This window comes from Myxine glutinosa, unplaced genomic scaffold (genome assembly GCF_964187855.1).
Source record: "Myxine glutinosa unplaced genomic scaffold, kmMyxGlut1.1 SCAFFOLD_338, whole genome shotgun sequence".
Lineage (NCBI taxonomy): Eukaryota > Metazoa > Chordata > Myxini > Myxiniformes > Myxinidae > Myxine > Myxine glutinosa.
Window position 1 is genome coordinate 206414 of NW_027616454.1, and position 21832 is coordinate 228245.

General features: G+C 50.5%; 1 protein-coding gene across 7 annotated transcripts in view; it reads right to left on the bottom strand.

Moving 5' to 3' along the window:
- The window catches only part of PTK2 (protein tyrosine kinase 2), a 160748-nt gene that overhangs the window by 61633 nt on the left and 77283 nt on the right, over window positions 1–21832 (bottom strand). For all 7 annotated transcript variants that reach the window (XM_068108145.2, XM_068108148.2, XM_068108142.2 and 4 more), the window contains exons 10-11: window positions 21277–21384; window positions 453–570 (exon numbers count right to left, since the gene is read on the bottom strand). In XM_068108145.2, the coding sequence (XP_067964246.1) occupies window positions 453–570; window positions 21277–21384 (226 nt within the window). The remainder of the gene's footprint in view (window positions 1–452; window positions 571–21276; window positions 21385–21832) is intronic.

Sequence of the window (21832 nt, forward strand, 5' to 3'; positions counted from 1 at the left end):
ATTTTGGGCAAAGCATTACAATATCTATATTTAAAATGTATACAAAATGTAAACAACAAAACGACATCAAGCATACAAATGACTCAAAAAAAAAAGCAAACTTGTAACAGACACAGAATAAAAAATAAATAAATAAAAGAGCTCAATAGGAAAGTAATTTTTTGAGTTCCCATCATTTGAAATTATACACCGGTACAGACACAGACACACACACACACACACACACACACACACACACACACACACACACACACACACACACACACACACACACACACACACACACACACACACACACACACACACACACACACACACACACACACACACACACACACACACACACACACGATATTTTGAGAGCTGGAAGGGCTACGTTCCACTTTCTGAAACCCACTTATGGAGATGACAACCAACGGCACACACTCTGATGCAATGCACTATCACCGTACCTTTCTGTGGACGAACGATAGAGGAGGTGGTGGTATCGTGTGCAAGACGGCAATAGCCATCGATCAGGTCGGCCATGTTCTCTGCGATGGTTAGAGACGAAGTCGTTATTGTCAGGAGCTGCAAAGGCAAGTGGTTATGCTGCAGCAATCGAGGAGTAATCGTTGCAGCCTAGCAATATTTTACTCACACACACACACACACGAGCCTTTTTGACCTATAACCGGTGAAAGCCTGTTCATGTTCCCACTTGAACCATTTGGCCCATTATTCGGGGAACCCCCAATTCAAATCCCCAATACTATATGGGGTTGTCCGTTGCATTCTAATGTCAAGTCAATTAATTTGAAGGTAAACCGATGTCGAGAATTGTCTTTCTGAATGGGACATTCCACAAAAACCACAAAAAGTTCCTTCACGATATCACTGTAAAACAAAAGGTAGTACAAAGCTTTTCCTTGTACTTTATCCACCAGACTTGGCATAGTGGTTAGCACGTCACTCTGAGTCTGGTAGGTGGGCAGTTTGACTGGACCATCCCATATCTGGATATTCCTGTGCCAAGTAATAAATGAAGGAAATTACAAGAACAACAAAAAAGAAATAGAAAAACAAGCACATCATAGTTAAACTATTCCTGTTTCTGGTGTTTGTTCCCCCTCCATCGGCCCTTACCTCAAACGGCCACACAGCTGACTCCGCACGCGAAAAAGCTGGAGGCCACAACTCTGTGTTTGCCTCAAAATATTGTGTCCCAAACCCATCCCTCTCTGTACCCACCGTACCCAGTCATACCCAGCTGCTCTTGGACTCCGTGTCCTTCTCTCCTGACAAGGTGGAGAAGTTTCTGTCAATCCTCGACTCTGATTCTACAACTAGAACAGACTGCATCAGCCCACGGGTCTTAAAATCCTGCTCTGCCGCTCTTTCACTCCCTCTCTCTGTTCTCTTCACCCTCTCTTTTGCTCAAGGTCATCTGCCATCAGCTTGGAAATCAGCTAACATCACCGCTTTACATAAAAAATGTGCAAAAACAGATCCTTGCAACGACAGACCAATCAGCCTTCTCCCAATTATTATCAGCAAAGTCATGGAATCCATCATTGCTTTGGATATCAAATCTTTCCTCTTCGCCAATGGCTTGATCTCTGATCATCAATTTGGTTTCAGACCAGGTCACTCTACTCTGGGCATGCTGCTTCTGCTGTCTCAACAATGGATGGAGGTCCTCAATGCCAAACAGGAAATTAGAGCTGTCTCCCTTGACATATCATGTGCCTTCGATGTGGTCTGTCACCCCGCTCTGCTCACCAAACTCTACGCCTATGGTATCCATGGAAATCTCCATGCATGGCTTGCGGACTTCCTCTCTAGTCGTAGTCAAGGTGTGGCCCTGAATGGGTTTCTCTCATCTCCCCCTTCCTGTTCAGGCTGGAGTTCCCCAAGGCAGTGTGCTGGGCCCTGTGCTTTTTATGGTCTTCATCAATGATCTCTCTGACTCTATTGAAAATCCTCTCTATCTCTTTGCTGATGACTCCACTCTCTGATGCTCCATTCCTCACCCCTCAGATCGGCAGTCTGCAGCCTCCTCACTCTCTGCAGAACTGGACAAAATCACAGACTGGTCAAACAAGTGGAACATGTCTTTCAATCCTGACAAATCTCACACTCTTACGATGTCTCTCCGAAAAGACCGACTGGACAACCCTCCCATCCACTTTCTGAATTATCCTCTCCAAGAAGTTCTGTCACTCAAGCTTTTGGGTCTCACTATCTGCCATGATCTTTCCTGGGAAAACCACATTTCCAATCTGGCCTCCAAATCCAGTCGCCGACTGGGCATCCTCCGTCGTGCCAAGTCCTTCCTTGGCACACCTGAGCTCCTCACCACATACAAGGCTTTCATCCACAGCTCAATGGAATACTGTTCTCCCCTATGGGCTGGTGCTCCTGCCTCACACTGAGCTCGGCTTCACGCTGTTGAAACCAAAGCTTTCAGAATCATTGGAATCTCCCGCGAAGAAGCTAACTCCGAGGGCCTTTCACTTACTCACCGCAGGCAGGTTGGTGGTCTTTCTGTCTTCTATGGACTCCTCTCTGGCCTTGCTACCCCAGCTCTCTCTGGATTCTGTCCCCAAAATATTCCTACAGGTCGCACAAGATCTGCCAGCAACCCTCTCATGGTTAAACTGCCAAAATCAAGACTCTCTGCTCACCTTCACTCCATCATTCCTCTTTTCTCTCGCCTCTGGAACAAACTCCCTCACTCTCTTCACTCCCACTCCTCCCTCCAGGTCTTTTAAACAGTTGTTCACCACCATCTCTTATCTACCCCCATCCAAAACCTTGATCTTTTCTAGCCCCGCTAATTCACCCCAGATCCACTTTTTTGAAATACCAACTTCTTTCCTGGAAGCCCTTGCAGTGTCCTTGTGTTATATACTTCTACCCCCCCCCCCCCCCCACCCCCACATCCATTCCCACGCCTCCTCCCCCCAAATCTCCCGATGTCCTTGCTCTCAAATGTTGCGTTTGGGTGCTTCCCCATCTCTCCCCATCTTGTCTATCGCTCCCCTTATTATATGTTTTATGTGTCCGTTTGATTTATTTTTTTTGTGTGATTAATGTTCGCTCTTTCACGAGCCTCGATCTTATATACAAAAAAAAACAAAAAAAAAACAAAAAAAAACGAGGGTAGTTATTATTCAATCTGTAATATTTAACATGTGCATAACCGAAGTTCATACAACGAGGAGTTTTCCTTTCAACAAACATAAGTCACAGTTAAATAACATGATAGATGATTCGACACAAAAGTGGAGAAGTGAACAAGCGGGAACTTGGCAGACAAACATGGGGTGTGGGGGACGGGGGTTGGTGGTGGGTGAGAAGAAGATGTGCGGAAACAGGAGACGACATGAGATGGCTATGAGCTACAAACCAACTTTAAACCAATGAGGACATTTTATGATAATGACAAATCATAATCCAGAAAAGATGTTACTAAACGTGCAAAAGTAGACACACAGATTTATGTGTGCATGGTACCTAATGGCAAGGAAAGAGCTGGGATCCCAGAGGCAATGGGTTAAAATCTGGCTGAAGGAACAAAAAAGGAAGGAAAGTATAAGACGAGCTTTCATACTCAGGTTCCCTTACTTTCCTTTTAAAATCTAAGGCTGAAGGCAGCGGTATTAACGATTTGGATGAACACGTCGTGCCAAGTCAACACATAGTCCTCGTCTCTTTTAGTCAACACAGTCCGTATGTCTGTCTGTAATAATCCTTCCCAACGATTGGTTGGACAGCTGCACTGACTCGGGCCACAATTGTAACTTCAATGCGTATTTGAGATGCTTCACAAAGAAAATAATTAATTTACGATAATTTAATAACACAATTGGGCTCCTCATAATCACTTGCTAAAAAATTACATGGATAGGCAAACGAACGACCGTAATAAACCATGACCTGTCAGACATCCACTTACTCTTTCAATCACACTTTCCGTGAACTCACTAATGGCATAAAGAGTTAATTATTCCACTATTTCAATGAGGTGATGAATACAGTGCATTCAGAAAGAATTCAGAACCCTTCACTTTTTTCACATTTTGTTATGTTGCAGCCTTATGCTGAAATCATTTAAATTCATTTTTTCCCTCATCAATCTATACTCAATACCCAATAATGACAAAGAGAAAACAGGATTTTAGAAAGTTTTGCAAATTTATTAAAAAGAAAAAAACTGAAATATCACATCGACATAAGTATTCATACCCTTTGCTATGACACTTGAAATTTAGCTCAGGTGCCTCCCATTTCTCTTGATCATCTATGAGATGTTTTAACACCTTGATTGGAGTCCACCTGTGGTAAATTCAATTGATTGGACATGATTTGGAAAGGCACACACCTGTCTATATAAGGTCTCACAGCTGACAATGCATATCAGAGCAAAAACCAAGCCATGAGGTCGAAGGAACTGTCTGCAGAGCTCAGAGACAGGACTGTGTCGAGGCACAGATTTGGGGAAGCCTTCAAAAAAAAATCTCTGCTGCATTGAAGGTTCCCAACAGCACAGTGGCCTCCATAATTCTTAAATGGAAGAAGATTGGAACAACCAGGACTCTTCCTAGAGCTGGCCGCCGGCCAAACTGAGCAATCGGGAGAGAAGGGCCTTGGTAAGAGAGGTGACCAAGAACCCGATGGTCACTCTGGCTGAGCTCCAGAGATCCTGTGTGGAGATGGGAGAAACTTCCAGAAGGACAACCATTACTGCAACACCACCGATCTGGGCTTCATGGCAGAGTGGTCAGACGGAAGCCTCTCCTCAATGAAAGACACATGAAGCCCGCAAAAAAGCACCTAAAGGACTCTCAGACTGTGAGAAACAAGATTCTGTGGTCTGATGAAACCAAGATTGAACTGTTTGGCTTCCGTCTGTGTGTGTGTGTGTGTGTGTGTGTATATATATATAAACATATTTCTGTCAGTTGATTGTTTGCCATTTGTGTTACAGTGTACAAGAAGGTAGAAATAAATGAATGACCGTTTATCTAACCATTTATTCTTTGGAAAATTATTCGGGCGCAGGCCCAGAAATCGGGCCCAGAATTCGGGCACGGGCGCTACTTTTGATTCACCCTGCATATATATATATATACATATACAGTCACGTGAAAAAGTAAGTACACCCCATGTAAAGTTTTGACTTTTTCAACATATTTCAACATACAGCTATTTGATCTTCATTTCAACAATATTGATAGATAAAGGTGATATAATATAACAAATATCATGAAACATTTACATTTTGTAGTCCATTGTATAATTTAAATAAACATAAATGCAAATTTCGCATGTGGAAAAAGTAAGTACACCCCGACATTTATCACTACTTCAAATACCCAAAATTAGAATCAGGTGCACCAGCTCAGGTGCAAATGATTAGAACATCATTAGAGAGGATCTTGGAGGAACCCGTCTTATTTAAACCTCAGACATTTAGTTTGGTTTGCTCTGTTGTTAAAGTGTGCGGCGTCACAATGCCTAGATCAAAAGAGCTCTCTGAGGCCTTCAGAAAGAAGGTTATTGATGCCTACGAGTCTGGGAAGGGATTTAAAAAGATCTCCAAACAATATGAAATCAATCATTCGACTGTCCGGAAGATCATCTACAAGTGGAGAAGATTCCAAACAACTGCCAACTTGTTCAGGCCAGGCCGCCCCAGCAAGTTCAGCCCGAGAGCAGACCTCAAGATGCTGAAAGAGTCTCTAAGAACCCCAGACTGTCATCACGGGACCTACAGGTAGCTCTTGCCACTGTTGATGTCAAAGTGCACGAGTCTACCATTAGAAAGAGGCTGCACAAATTTGATTTACATGGGAGGTGTGCCAGGAGGAAACCTTTGCGGTCCAGAAAGAACATCAGGGCAAGACTAAAGTTTGCCAATGAACACCTAGGCAAAGACCAGCACTTCTGGAACAATGTGCTCTGGACAGATGAGTCAAAGGTAGAGCTATTTGGCCACAGTACCAGAAGACATGTTTGGCAAAAACCAAAGACAGCATTTGACCACAAGAACCTGATACCAACTGTAAAGCATGGTGGTGGAAATATTATGGTTTGGGGCAGCTTTGCTGCATCAGGGCCTGGGCAGCTCACCATCAGAGAATCTACTATGAATTCTTCATTGTACCAGAGGGTGCTTGAGGATAATGTCAGGCCATCTGTTGGAAAGTTGAAGCTCAACCGAAGGTGGACCTTGCATTTTGACAATGACCCGAAACATACCAGTAAATCCACCAAGGAATGGCTGAAACGAAAGAAATGGAGGGTTCTGGAATGGCCAAGTCAAAGCCAGGATCGAAATCCCATCGAGGGGTTGTGGGGGGAATTGAAACGAGCTGTGCATGCAAGAAACCCCTCAAATCGCACAGCTGAAAGAATTCTGCATGGAGGAGTGGTCAAAAATTTCTCCCAGTCGATGTCAGAGACTGGTAGACAGTTATAAGAAACGCTTACTTGAGGTTGTTTCTGCCAAAGGGGGCAATACCACCTATTAGAGCCAAGGGTGTACTTACTTTTTCCACATGCAAAATTTGCATTTATGTTTATTTAAATTATACAATGGACTACAAAATGTAAATGTTTCATGATATTTGTTATATTAAATCACCTTTATCTATCAATATTGTTGAAATGAAGATCAAATAGCTGTATGTTGAAATATGTTGAAAAAGTCAAAACTTTACATGGGGTGTACTTACTTTTTCACGTGACTGTATGTATATATATATATATATATATATATATATATATATATATATATATATATATATATATATATATATATATATATACATAAACATACATAAACAAACACGCAAACTAAACTGAATACAATTCATGTAACACAAGAGAAACAAGACAAAAACACATGAAACCCTGTGGTTTTAGGAATTTTGCGGTGCAGAGTTGAAGGTCGTCAGTTGGTCATCTTTGGTCAGATTATAAAACAAAATATTCTACATATGTGTACTCTTGTAGCGACCCATGGGTCCCCCAAAGCTCGAGACCAGCAACAGAATCTCCTGGCCCAAGCCGGTGACGTAACCGGCGGCCAAACCGCGGCGCCGAGGTTATAATCCTTTGCACCTGTCGGTCACATGACCACCAAAGCGTGCCTCGCCTGAGAGGCGTGGCTTTGGTTCTGATGTATGCTTTTTGGTTTGGATATATATTGTTACAGACGCGGTGGTGGATGTTGGTTCACCGAGCGGTTTGGTATGACCGCGCCTGCACGTTTACCCGATTATACTCGAACGTTGCCGAGTCGCGCTACGCTGAATCAATGAAGGAAAAGGACACAACGGCTGGGACTAAAATGACACGACACCAAGGGTTCAGTTCTCAAGACCTCCGGAGGAGGTTATATTAGGGCGGAAGGTTAGATTACAGGAATGAGAGGGACAGCATAGAAAGACAGGCACTTAGACACACTTATCTTATTCCCTGACAGACGACAGATAAACAGGACAAAACTGACTCACACGGGGATTGATGGCAAGGAAAGGCAGAATCGATGGCTCCAGGTGCACCTGGGCTCAGGGCAGGATCGACCCGGTCCGGTCTAGAGATGCGGGGAGGTCGCAGCGCTCGGATGTGGTGATTGTCTTCTCAAGCTGGGGGCGCATCTCTCGTCACATCCGGTAAGTCGCTGCGTATCCGGCGGGGAGTGACACGCCCTCGGCTCGTTAGCTCCGCCCCAGATGGAATCGGCCCGTTGCTTCTCATTGGGTGCGTGCGGGGGGGGATACCTGCTCCGCCCTTGACGAGGGGCTGACAGGGAGCCCCTTCGTGGTAACCCCGTCGGAGCGCATGGTCAATGGCGGCTAACCGAGCCGGTGTGAGGACGCACACTCCCCCGCGCCGCGCCGTTGTTGTAGTTGTTGTAGTTGTTGTTGTAGTTGTTGTAGTTTCATGGGGAAGATGGGAGGAGGTATGGGAAGGTCCTAAACTCACTACTGGTGCCATATAATCACATTCTGGTGCAACGAAGAGTCAGAATTAATGGAAACGAGTCCTTAACTGACATAGACTAAGAATAACTAGCAAGATGTCCGAAAGTTGTCTACGTGAGATGCGGTGGACCTGGGCACGACATTTAATGGGGGAAAAAGGGGAAGGTCGGTTCTACAGAGTGTTATTTACAGGCAATGGGACTAGGGAATGGGGGATTGGGGATAGTTGGGGAGTATTGGGGAAATAGGGGAGTATTTACAAGCGGATATGGAGGCCAAATTCCATATTCGCAACATTGCACCCTTCTCTACCCTCGGGGCGTCCCGACCCGATAAATTTTTACCTATTTTAGTGTGGCACTCAGATGTAGTTCCCTCTACGATTAACTCTACCCTGAGTGCGACAGTTTTACAGATATTCACAAATGAGTAAATATGTCCCCCTGCGACGTTGCACCCTTCTCCTCTCAGAAACACACCCACAGGATAACCGAATCGCGGAAAGAATTCGCAAACTAAACATACAGCCGGTAGGGAGCATTATTTACAAGACTACGCTGCTATTTACACTACGATCCAGGACCTGTTTTTGGAGGAACACATGCAGATGTTCTGCATAGAGAGAGCACGCATGCCAGCATCGATACACCAACCCACGAGTGCTCTGTGGCCTACGGCCTTTAATAATGTGCAGAGCACCCCTTCCAAGCATCAAAAGCACCACCCCATCACACAGTGAGCACCATCCGGTGCACCAATAAAGTGTTTATAAATCACCGGTGGTGTCGCAGCCGGCCGATGTTCTGCCGCTGGTCTTGCCTTCGTGTGGTGCACTTGGTGTTCTTGCCTCTTTCCAAAAAATAAAGAAAGGCGCCAACCGCGTCCATTTCTCTATTGTGGCCATCAGGGGGCCAACTGTTAGTGGTTCACCTTATATGGCATAGGTGCCACGTTGACCCATAGGTCCATCCATGGGTGGTGCTTGGCCGCATAAGAACTGCGGTCCATGGTGGGTGGCCACAAACATTGCGGTCCATATGGTGTATCGATCCCGGCAGCAAGCAGCGAAAGTGCAGGCCCACAACTGCGAAGCCAGCACCTCTCTCTCCTCTCTCTCGGCCCCAAAGCCAGATCCTCGGAGGTGGGAGACAAAAGAAGCAGACAAGTGAGTAAGGTGGTAAGGGCGCAAAAGTGCACGCAATGCAAGGTAATGCACACTGGGGGCACATGGGAACCAGGTGAGACAGGTACGTTCCTACCGTACGCCCCCCCCCACCAGGTAACCTACATGGCCCCTCCCTTACCCCTTACTGTATCCACAAAACACAACACTACCCATAAACATCTACTTTACAAATCAACAAACATCCCTACTGTCTTCCCCGTTCCTCCCATAAACCAAATTCGTCTTCTCTCCCTCCTAACCAATCAAATTTGCCATTTTCAACTTTCATCAAAATTTGCCATCTCCAACTCAACATCATAATTTGCCATTACCAATTCATCATCAGTCCCTCCTAGGGAGGGAGAGATGGAATCACCCCAATGTCTCATCCACGTCGTGATGCGTCTCACCAATCCAACAGCAGTCCTTACTTCCTGCAACAGAACAAAGAAAACACAGGTGTGGAGTCATCATCATCATCACCACAGGTAAGTGGCTGCGTATGGTGCGACAGGTTCATCAATCCTAACTATTTCCTAAATGACTTTAACAACTTTACACTACCCGGGGTCTTTCTCCGGCCAAACCATTGGCCCTCTTACACTATGGGTTCTAAAAACCAATTCCCATTGGCCAAACTGTGGTGCTTTTCAATTTGGGGTCTCACTCCCCCGATTCATCTCCCGGTGCCCTCGCACAATTTCTGGGCTGTGGCGTGTACCTCTCCCAGCGGGTCTACCCACCTGCACACCTCCACCACTGCAGTTGCCTCCGAGCTTACCTGCTCCTTACCCTAACCTAACTACTTGGGGAAGGCCCTCTGGCGCTCTCCCCACTCGGTGCCCTCTCTGGCACTGGGCTGCCCGATCCACACCCGGGATCCTCAGGCACCCACTCACAACTACCGGCTCCCAGAGCCCACCTGCGGCCTCACCTGGCCGACATCCTCACAGTGGTGGAGTGCCCAACCAACTACACACACTAACAGGCTACACGCCCAGCCATTTCCACAACACTAATGCACCCATCCACAATACCATTCTGCAATCGCACCACAAATGCCAATATCCAACCACAATTTACCTATACCCTCTACCTAACACTTACACTACCCGCCCCGGGTACTCGTGAAAGGGGTCCACTCTTCCCCCATCCACACCTTCGCACCATGCACACCACTCCGTACCACTTACTCCAACTCTCTCCACACACCTGTACCTGCACACCTGTGCTCTCACACCTGGTGCCACCTGCACCCTTCTCTCCCCAAGCGCATTCGCGCTGATCCACACACTCACTACTCATACACTGCTCCACACACCTGTCCAGTTGCACACCTGTGCAATCACACCTGTTCAATTCTCACCCAGCATCATCTCATCTAACTACTCCCCTCTGAAACTTGCGCTTCCCAGTCGTCCCTTTAAACTATTGCGCTCCCACGTCATTATCATCCACACTAATCTACCTGCGTCCCCACTACAGGTATCAGTCACTAACTAACCTTAGCGTTACCTAATGTCATCTTCTAGGGCCCTATCAATATAACCTAACCCACCCGGGCTAGTTTTCACTGCCATACACCCCATAAACTATAGCGCATTTGCCCCACCCATGGGCAGGGCGGCAGGGATGCCAGCCTTACCCACCGGGCCCATCGCTCACTACCAATTTTGCACATCAAATTTCAACAAATTAAAAATTTGCCAATCACTGCCCATCATCTGCCAATCATTACTGCCAATCCTTTGCCAATCATCAAATTTTGTTTTTCTCTAATTTTGGGTCCAAAACACTAACCTCATCACCCAGTCTACTTACTACTGCCTCTCGGTGCGCCAATTCCTGTCCAAAGCCAGGCTTCGTAAAGCCAAGCCATGAATGCGGGTTGTTCTGTGCCAGCGGCTGGATGCGTCCGGCACTCGGTGCAGGGACGGGGGCTTACCCGGGCCGAGATCCCACGCACCATCTCGGCGTGGAGCCATCCAATGTCCCGATCTCGACCTGCCGGACTGCCTCAACAAAAAGTGGTCGCCATGACGACCCTTTCTATCGGGCTGCCCGCTCCGCCTAGTGGAGCACGGACGCGGCCGTTCAAAGCGAGGCCCAGCACGCACCGAGGGCCCGATTCGGCTATAAGTCGTTCTAAACTCTACCCCGTCTAACGTCGATGCTTCACCTGGACGCTTACACCCCGCAGCCCGTTCCTTGCTCACACATCCAGCCGTGCCCATGCTCCTCGTACCTTTCCTTACACACCCAGGTACACCCATTCCACTCACAGCCTTGGTCACACACCTGACCACCGAACACTTTGGCACACATTCGTTGCTCGCACACCTCACCAATACACCGCTTCGCGCCCCCTCCTCGGTCACCTCCTCTGTGACAATCACAGGTGTGCCCTCATTCGCACACCCAACCACGTGCCTCACCACCAACTCCAGCGTGCATTCCCACTCACGCTCTACCATTCCAGGTGTGCATCCTTCCATCCCAGGTGTACATCCTCGCTCACCTGTCACAACCAACTCACTCTCCTTGTCACTCTCACTACTCTCACCTCCATTCTTGACCGCGCACTCACCCTTACTCTTGACAGCGCACTCTTTCCTCATGCACCTGTCCGTCACACACCTTTCTCGCGCACACTCTCCCGTTACACCCTCTGTAACACTCACCACAGGTGGACACTCTTCCTTACTTCTGACAGCGCACTCTTTCCTCATGCACCTGTCCATCACACACCTTTCTCGCGCACACTCTCCCGTCACACCCTCTGTAACACTCACCACACCACGCTTCCATGTGCTCCCTCGCACACGTGCTACGACCGACTCACTCTCGCCAGCACCCTCACTCCTTGGCACGCACTTTTTCCTCACACACCCCAGAGTCTGACTTTCTCGCACACCTCCTTTTTCGCACACCAGACCTGTCGCACACTTCACCAACGGCCTCTCACGAACACCCGGGTCTATCTCGACCCCCAAGCTTATTAAATCCCCTGGCGCATCATACGCACGACCATATTGGTCACCACTTACACCGGGTCCTCTTCCTCTTCGCTTCTCCTCCATCACCTGCGAATCCCTCATCCGGTTAATGAGCACATCATCACGATCCGAACACAGACTTTGGACCAATTCTTTTACTTCCTCCTTTATCTCTTTCTTATCCTCTCTCCGTCGCTTCTTAATTTCGCTCATCCCTTCTTTCTTCCACTTCTTCTAATTTCTGCTTCACCTCCTTCATCTCTTCGTGCGCCCCTTTAAGTTCTTCCTCTAACTCCACTTTATTTTTTTCTATGTGCTCCTTACAGTGCCTCACCTCCTCGCGCACTCCTCCGACCTCCTCACTCACTCCTCTTCTGATCTCCTCTCCCATCACTTGCATCTCCTGCCCAGATGCCACCCTCATCTGCTCCATTTCCTCCCTGTGAGCATCCAGTTTGGTTTCTACCCCCATTCTGACCCCCTCTATCTGCTGCCCCATTTGGTTAACTTCCCTTTCCGCTTGGTCCCTCATGTCCCTCAATTTGCCTTCCATCCTGTTTTCTAACCCCTCTAACCCCTTTTGCATCCCTTCCATTTGATTCTCCTGGGCAGCCATTCTATTTTCTACCCCCGTTAACCCATTTCTCACCTCTTTTATCCCGTTGTCTAACCACTCAAAATTATTGTCTAACTTCCCAAATTTCTTGTCTAACTCCTTAAAATTATTGTCTAACCCCTCAAAATTATTGTCTAACTTCCCAAATTTCTTGTCTAACTCCTTAAAATTATTGTCTAACCCCTCACCGGTACCCCTCGCTTCGTCCCTCATTACCCCCATTTGGTTTCCCATTATCCCCATTTGGTTTCCCATTCGCTCACTCTGAGCCCTCATTTCCTCCCTCATTTCCTCGCTATTCTGGGCCATAAGGGCCTTCATTTGTATAAAAAAAAGGCTTTCTAATCCACCAGGGGCGCTGCCACGGTCGCGGGCGCGGTGACCAGCGAGGCGCCATTTTGCGCTCCCACAATGTCGGGCACAACGACGCTATTTTGTGCGTCTGCTACCCTCGCTGCTTCGCTCTCCTCCTGTCCCTCAATTTGGTCCTGGACCGACCCTGCCTCACTCTCCCCTACCGGACCCCAGCTGTCTTGATCCGCCATAGCGCGACTTTCAAAATTCGGGTTTTTATTTTCGTAAAACAAATTCAAATTTCGCCGTTATAATTTCGAGCGGGAAACGCGCTCCGGGTCGAATTCTACCTCTCCAACACCAATTGTTACCCTAGTGGTACAATTGGTGTTCCAAAATTTGGGCCTAATAAATTTAGTCCCGGGTCCGAATTCCACTCCTCGACACCAATTGTTACAGACGCGGTGGTGGATGTTGGTTCACCGAGCGGTTTGGTATGACCGCGCCTGCACGTTTACCCGATTATACTCGAACGTTGCCGAGTCGCGCTACGCTGAATCAATGAAGGAAAAGGACACAACGGCTGGGACTAAAATGACACGACACCAAGGGTTCAGTTCTCAAGACCTCCGGAGGAGGTTATATTAGGGCGGAAGGTTAGATTACAGGAATGAGAGGGACAGCATAGAAAGACAGGCACTTAGACACACTTATCTTATTCCCTGACAGACGACAGATAAACAGGACAAAACTGACTCACACGGGGATTGATGGCAAGGAAAGGCAGAATCGATGGCTCCAGGTGCACCTGGGCTCAGGGCAGGATCGACCCGGTCCGGTCTAGAGATGCGGGGAGGTCGCAGCGCTCGGATGTGGTGATTGTCTTCTCAAGCTGGGGGCGCATCTCTCGTCACATCCGGTAAGTCGCTGCGTATCCGGCGGGGAGTGACACGCCCTCGGCTCGTTAGCTCCGCCCCAGATGGAATCGGCCCGTTGCTTCTCATTGGGTGCGTGCGGGGGGGGTTACCTGCTCCGCCCTTGACGAGGGGCTGACAGGGAGCCCCTTCGTAGTAACCCCGTCGGAGCGCATGGTCAATGGCGGCAAACCGAGCCGGTGTGAGGACGCACACTGCCCCGCGCCGCGCCGTTGTTGTAGTTGTTGTTGTAGTTGTTGTAGTTTCATGGGGAAGATGGGAGGAGGTATGGGAAGGTCCTAAACTCACTACTGGTGCCATATAATCACATTCTGGTGCAACGAAGAGTCAGAATTAATGGAAACGAGTCCTTAACTGACATAGACTAAGAATAACTAGCAAGATGTCCGAAAGTTGTCTACGTGAGATGCGGTGGACCTGGGCACGACATTTAATGGGGGAAAAAGGGGAAGGTCGGTTCTACAGAGTGTTATTTACAGGCAATGGGACTAGGGAATGGGGGATTGGGGATAGTTGGGGAGTATTGGGGAAATAGGGGAGTATTTACAAGCGGATATGGAGGCCAAATTCCATATTCGCAACAATATATATATGCGAACCTGATAAACGGGTTTTCAGTGTTCCCGAGATGATTATTCAATAAACATCTTCTCGGACGAATTTGTGTCTTGTCCGTCACTTCGTCCGTCTCAAGCAGGAGCGCTGCTCCTTCACTGGTGACCCCGAGTTTACGACACGCGATGGACACGGCAGTGTCCCTCAAACTGCCCACTTTCTGGGAAGCACATGCCGCCATCTGGTTCGCTCAGGCGGACTCCCAGTTCGCCCTGCGTGGCATTACGGAGGACACCACGAAATACCATTACGTGGTCGCCGCGCTCGGCTCCGTGACCGCCGCCCGCTGCCTGAGCCTCCTCCAGAGCCCGCCCGCTGACGGCAAGTACGACGCCATCAAGGCACTTCTTCTGGGCGCTTTCGCCCTCTCCCCGGCTGAACGCGCACGACGCCTGCTCGACCTTCCTGAGCTCGGCGATACGCGCCCGTCCGAACGTATGGACTACATACTCGTGTTGCTCGGCGAGCATCCCTCGGATTTCCTTTTCCAAGAGCTTTTTCTCCGCCAGCTCCCGGCCCAGGTCCGGGTCGCCCTGGCAAGCACGACCATCACGAACCCCCGCGACCTCGCCAGGGAGGCCGACAAGATCGATTCGGCAAGCCAGCTCGTCGGAGCGGCGAGCCAGCTCGTCGGGGTGGCTGCCGGGAGCCCGCCCGCCGCCCAGTCGGCACCCGCGGCGCAGTTTCCCACCCACCCGCCCGACGCCCGCAACGCAGCTTCCTTCCCGGAGGCCGCCGGGCCAGCGCGACTGGCAGCGGCGACGCCGCGTCGCCCGGTCCCGACGCGTCGACCGGAGCCCCCGCCAGACCCGGCCTGGTGTTATTTCCACGCCGGGTTCCGGCGGCAGGCCCGATCATGTCGACCCCCGTGCACGTTCGGCAAGTCGGGAAACGGTCGGGCCGGCGCTCACTACCAGCCATGAGCACCGGCCGTTCCGGAAACCTGCTATTCATCGCGGACCAAGCGTCGGGGCGGCGTTTTCTCTGCGACACCGGCGCTCAGCTGAGCGTCATTCCCGCTTCGGCGGAGGACAGGCGGGCCGCCATTTGCGGCCCCTCCTTAATCGCGGCCAACGGCTCCGCCATCCACACCTTCGGCCCACGCACCGTCGCCCTCCGCTTCGGCAGCCAACTCTTTCACTGGGAGTTCGTGACGGCGGACGTCCCCATGGCTTTGCTCGGGCCCGATTTCCTTTGCGCCCATGGGCTGCTGGTCGACGTTAAACGTCGGCGTCTCGTCAACGCCGAAACTTTCAGCTCGCTGGCATGCGCCTTGAGCCGTTCCTCGCCCACCGAGCTTTCCTGCGTCCTCCCGTTGGCAGACGACTTCGCGCGTCTACTCGCTGAGTTCCCGGCCCTCACGCGACCGACGTTTTCGGCCGTCGCGGTGCGTCACGGCATCGAGCATCACATTCCCACTACGGGCCCGCCGGTGAACGCCCGAGCTCGCCGTCTCGACCCAGCCAAACTCGCCGTCGCCAAGGCCGAGTTTGCCGCGCTGGAGCGCCTCGGCATCGTGCGGCGCTCCGACAGCGCCTGGGCCTCGCCGCTGCACATCGTCCCGAAGCCGGGGGGCGATGGCGGCCATGCGGTGACTACCGCCACCTCAACGACGCCACTACCCCCGACAGGTACCCCGTCCCGCACATCCAGGATTTTTCCGCCCGGTTGGCGGGGCGGACCATTTTTTCAAAAGTGGACCTGATTTGGGGGTACCACCAGGTGCCCGTCCGCCCGGCCGACATCCCGAAGACGGCCGTTATTACACCTTTCGGCCTCTTCGAATTCCTCCGGATGCCCTTCGGCCTCAAAAACGCGGCACAGGCGTTCCAGCGCCTGATGGATGGCGTGCTGCGCGACTTGCCGTTCCTCTTTACCTACCTGGACTACATCCTCGTCGCCAGCACGTCCAAAGCCGAGCACCTCCTCCACCTCCGGACGCTGTTCGGCCGCCTCAGCGAGCACGGCTTGATCGTCAACCCGGCCAAATGTCACTTTGGTGCGGCGACGATCGACTTTTTGGGCCACCACATCACCCGGAACGGTGCCATACCGCTACCGGCCAAAGTCGAGGCCATCGCCGCTTTCCCGCGCCCCCGCTCCGTCAAGGCGCTGCAGGAGTTCCTCGGGATGGTGAACTTTTACCACCGCTTCGTGCCCGAGCTGCGCAACTCATGCGGCCCTTGTACACCGCCCTCCGCGGCCAGCCTGCGAAGCGCGACGTCGTCTGGTCCACGGACATGGACGCTGCTTTCACAGGCGCGAAACGGGCCCTCGCCAACGCCACGCTGCTGGCCCACCCGGAACTCCATGCTCCCATCGCCCTCACCACGGACGCCTCCGACTACGCCGTGGGCGCGGTTCATGAGCAATGGGTAAACGGGGCCTGGCAGCCGCTCGCGTTCTTCAGCCGGCAACTCCTGCCCAACGAGTTGAATTACAGCACTTTCGACCGCGAGCTCCTCGGGCTGTACCTGGCCGTCCGCCATTTTCGCCACCTCCTGGAGGGCCGCCCGTTCATGGCCTTTGTCGACCACAAGCCATTGATTTTCGCCATGGCCAAGGTCACGGAGCCGTGGTCGGCCCGCCAGCAGCGCCACCTCTCCGCCGTGTCGGAATACACCACGGACATCCGGCACGTAGCCGGAAAGGACAACGCCGTGGCCGACTGCCTTTCTCGAGCCAGCGCCAACGCCGTCCACCTCGGCGTCGATTTCGCCTTGATGGCGACGGACCAGGCCACCGACGGCACGGTGCAGGCGCTCCGGGTGGCGGACAAGGGCCTCCGCTTGGCTGACGTCCCCTTCGCGGACACGGTCCTGCTTTGTGACGTCTCCCAAGGCCGACCTCGCCCCGTTGTGCCGGTCACCTGGCGGCGTCGCATTTTTGCTTCGCTCCACGGCCTCTCACACCCGGGCCGGAAGGCGTCCCAGAGGCTGGTGTCAGCACGTTTCGTCTGGCACGGGTTGCGACGGGACGTCCGCGACTGGGCCAATGCCTGCACACCCTGCCAGCAGGCCAAGGTCCACCGTCACACCCAGGCTCCGCTGGCTCCTTTCACCATGCCCGAGCGACGTTTCGACCACGTCCACGTGGACCTGGTGGGTCCCCTGCCCCCATCGCAGGGGTTCACCCACCTGCTTACCATGGTGGACAGGACCACCAGGTGGCCGGAGGCCGTGCCCCTCGCCTCCACCACCACCGCCGACGTGGCCCAGGCGTTCATCGCCACCTGGGTCGCACGTTTCGGCGCACCGGCGGACATCTCGTCGGACCGCGGCCCACAGTTCACGTCCGAACTGTGGGGCGCGGTCGCCCGCACGTTGGGCATTACCCTGCACCGCACCACGGCCTACCACCCCCAGGCCAACGGGTTGTGCGAGCGGTTCCACCGCTCCATGAAGGCCGCACTCATGGCCGGCCTCCAGGACGACGGCTGGGCCGACCGGCTCCCGTGGGTCCTTTTGGGCCTCCGCACGGCTCCAAAGGAGGACCTCCAGGCGTCCACCGCCGAGCTGGTGTACGGCCAGGCCCTCCGCGTCCCGGGCGAGTTCGTGCCCGACGCCACCAGCCCCTGGTCCCCCGCGCGCCAGCGCACGGACTTCCAGGAGGCCGCCCAACGTTTCGCCACGGCGACCCCCAATCCTACGTCCCCCCAGCACTCCGCACGGCGGAGTACGTCTTTGTGCGCCACGACGTGCACTGGGGGCCGCTCCGGCCACCATACGACGGACCCTTCCGGGTCCTACGACGGGACAACAAGTCCTTCGTCGTCAGCATCGGCGGCCGGGCGGACCGGATTTCGGTGGACCGCCTCAGGCCGGCCCACATGGACGTCGGCCAGCCGCCACGGCTGGCTCTCCCACCGCGGCGCGGCCGCCCCCCATCCACTGCACCCCCCGTCCGGCCACCCGCCACCACACCGGACCCCCCCCCCCCCCCCCCCCCGCGACGAGCCAGGGGTTGTTTCGGTCGGGTCATCCGGACCCCCCTCAGGTTGACCTTCCTGGACCAAGTCGATTCTGGGGGGGCGTGTGTAGCGACCCATGGGTCCCCCAAAGCTCGAGACCAGCAACAGAATCTCCTGGCCCAAGCCGGTGACGTAACCGGCGGCCAAACCGCGACGCCGAGGTTATAATCCTTTGCACCTGTCGGTCACATGACCACCAAAGCGTGCCTCGCCTGAGAGGCGTGGCTTTGGTTCTGATGTATGCTTTTTGGTTTGGATATATATATGCGAACCCGATAAACGGGTTTTCAGTGTTCCCGAGATGATTATTCAATAAACATCTTCTCGGACGAGTTTGTGTCTTGTCCGTCACTTCGTCCGTCTCAAGCAGGAGCGCTGCTCCTTCACTCTCATGTATTGTCTTTGCGTCAAGGTTTAACAAAATCGGACAATGCAAGCTCAATAAATGGTTGGGGACACGCTTAAATAGCAAAATGGCCGTCAGTTGACCATCTTGGATCTGATCTCGAAAATAAATGACGTGCATATCGAACCCATCATTCTTTATCTGTATGCCAAGTTTGAACAACATCAGTAAATGCATGTCCAAGAAATGGTTTAGGACGTGTTCAATATCAGGTTTTTTTTACAAGTAAAATGGCCGCCAGTCGGGCATCTTTGATCGCATCGCGAAACAAAATGATGTGCTTATATATACGGTTATGCGTTGTCTTTGTGCAAAGTATGAACAAAATTGGTCAATACATCTCCAAGATATGGTTGCAACACATGGACGGATAAAATCCAATCCATAATTTCCCATTTTGGACTAACTCCAATGGGGGCTAATAACATTAATATATTTTTTAATGCTGACAGAATCATAAATTAACATTCAAATAGAATCACAACCTTGTGAAAATGTCATTTGCTACCAGTGCGACAATGAAGAAGAGGGGAGGGGGAGAATGGAGGGATTGTGTGAAGAATTAAATTAAAAGGAAATAAATAAATACCTCTTCCGTTACTTTGCAAAGAAAAATAAGGCAAAAAGCTCAAATCATAAATAACTAGAACGGCACTCTCCAGAGCACATACCTCCACCAGGCTGAACAGTTTATGTTTTGTATCCCAATGATGGGCCGGATCTGTATTCAGACTTTTTTTTTTTTTTTTTTTGTATACTGAATCGAGGCTCGTGAAAGAGCTAACATTTATTTCACAAACAAATCAACCAGACAAACAAAATATACAAAAAGAGGGAGCGGAAGACAAGATGGGGAGAGAAGGGGAAGCACACAACCACAACATTTGAGAGCAGGGAGAAGTGTGGGAGGGAGAGGGCTTGGGGGCAGGAGGCGTGGGATGGGGAGGGGGGGGTAAGGGCAAGGAACCAAAATCTAATCGGCTTGGTCTTCTCACCCAACCAACTAGTCCATCAACTTTATTCATAACTCATCCATAACTTTTTTTAAATATCATGTTATATATCGCTTTTCGCCCGATCTCTCAATGATGAAGAATCACTTAAAAATTAAATAATTCTCATATCCGAATCCATATTCAGATCTTCACCAAAATCCAATCGATTAGTCTTTGTCACACACCCAACCTGTCCACCAAGTTTCATCCAAATCCATCCACAACTTTTTGAGATATCTTGCTATGTATTGTTTTTGGCCCTTTCTCCCAATGGTGAAGAATCACTTAAAAAATTCTTCTAGCCGGATCCGAATCCGAATCTTCACTAAAATCTAATCATTTCTTCCTTGTCACATACACTACCTCTCTGCCAAATTTCACCCAAATCCGTCCAAAACTTATTGAGATATCTTGTTTACAAACAAACAGACAAACAGACAGGGGTGAAAACTTAACCTCCATCCACCTTCGGTGGCGGAGGTAAATATGCAATTAGGTGTCTTTCTGTCTGGCCGCAATACCTTCGGTCGGTCGTCACTTATCTAGTCTAAACCAAAATTGCCAGAGGAACAAGGGTCACATGACAGGTTGTAGCAACTTAATTTGCTCCACTGCCCAAGGGTTTTCCGTCTTGGACGAACTCCGTGTTCGGTGTATAAATAGCTTATTGTTGCATGTCGTGGGGCACACCGACTGGAAGTAAAAATTATAACCACAATCTATCAGTCAATTCCGTCCAACATATGATTACCTCTTTAAACAGTTGCAACTGTTGTTTATCACGTGACAAATAAATGTGAAGGCAACCCGGCGTCTTTTAAGCTTTTTTTTTTAATGCTCATCGCACACTTCCCCTTCTCACCCCCCCCCCCCCCCCCCCCCTCCCCTCCCCGCTCTCGTCCCACCGCACCCCCACATACTAACGGACCCAAGCCGTCATGACTTGCTTGGCCTTTAGGTAGACCACTAGCTAGGCTGCCTTGATCTTTAGCTAATAAAGGTGCTCAGATGAGTCTACCAATGAATGATTTATGTCTGCCCAATTTTTTTAGGTCATCAGATTATATGTGGCTTGTATATGGATTGTTTATAATATATCTTGTGGCCTCATATGTGATTTTTCCAAGCCATTGCTTCAAGTGTAACGTACGATATTGCCCCCAACACCCTTATTGAAGAGCTGCATTCGCAGCTTGCAAGCTCAAGTATACTCGTACTGCTAAGATTCAGGACAGGCAAGGTGAAATAGAGAGGGAGCCAGGAAGTATGCGATATCGAATTCACCGCAGGATTACTATGAAGACAAACCTCCGAAGCCCCTGCTATGCGAAGTTGCAGAACTCCTTTCTTGTCTCGCTCATCAGATTGCGAGTACTGTATGGACTTCACCTGGTTAAAGTCAGCCAAGTGAGTTGGCTGCAGGAATAGAACGACAGGTTGTCAAAAGGTCACGATGATGTTATTACAAACATAATAAATGCTTCTTGTACAAGAGTGATTCAAATTGGACCCAATACTCATGCTTACAAGTCAGAGTGAGTGTGTTGCCTCTGTATGTATGAGACAAATTAAGAAAAAATTGAGGGAATTTCTCAAGAGTGTTGGCAACCAGAACTCATGGTCATGCATTTCCTGCTTCGATGAATGTGCTGAAAATTTAGAGTGGCAGCGATACGGGATTTTTTTAAAGCGCGGAACAGTGAAGAACTATGAAAACATTTTGGTTACCAAAAGCAGGAAGCCCATTGAAATATGGAGTTGATTGGGCTCGGTAGTATACCGATTGTTGTCTGTCAAACACATATGCATTAATGAGCACCTTGAGGTGAAAGACTTTTGATTAATGATGCTATTCAAGACCAAT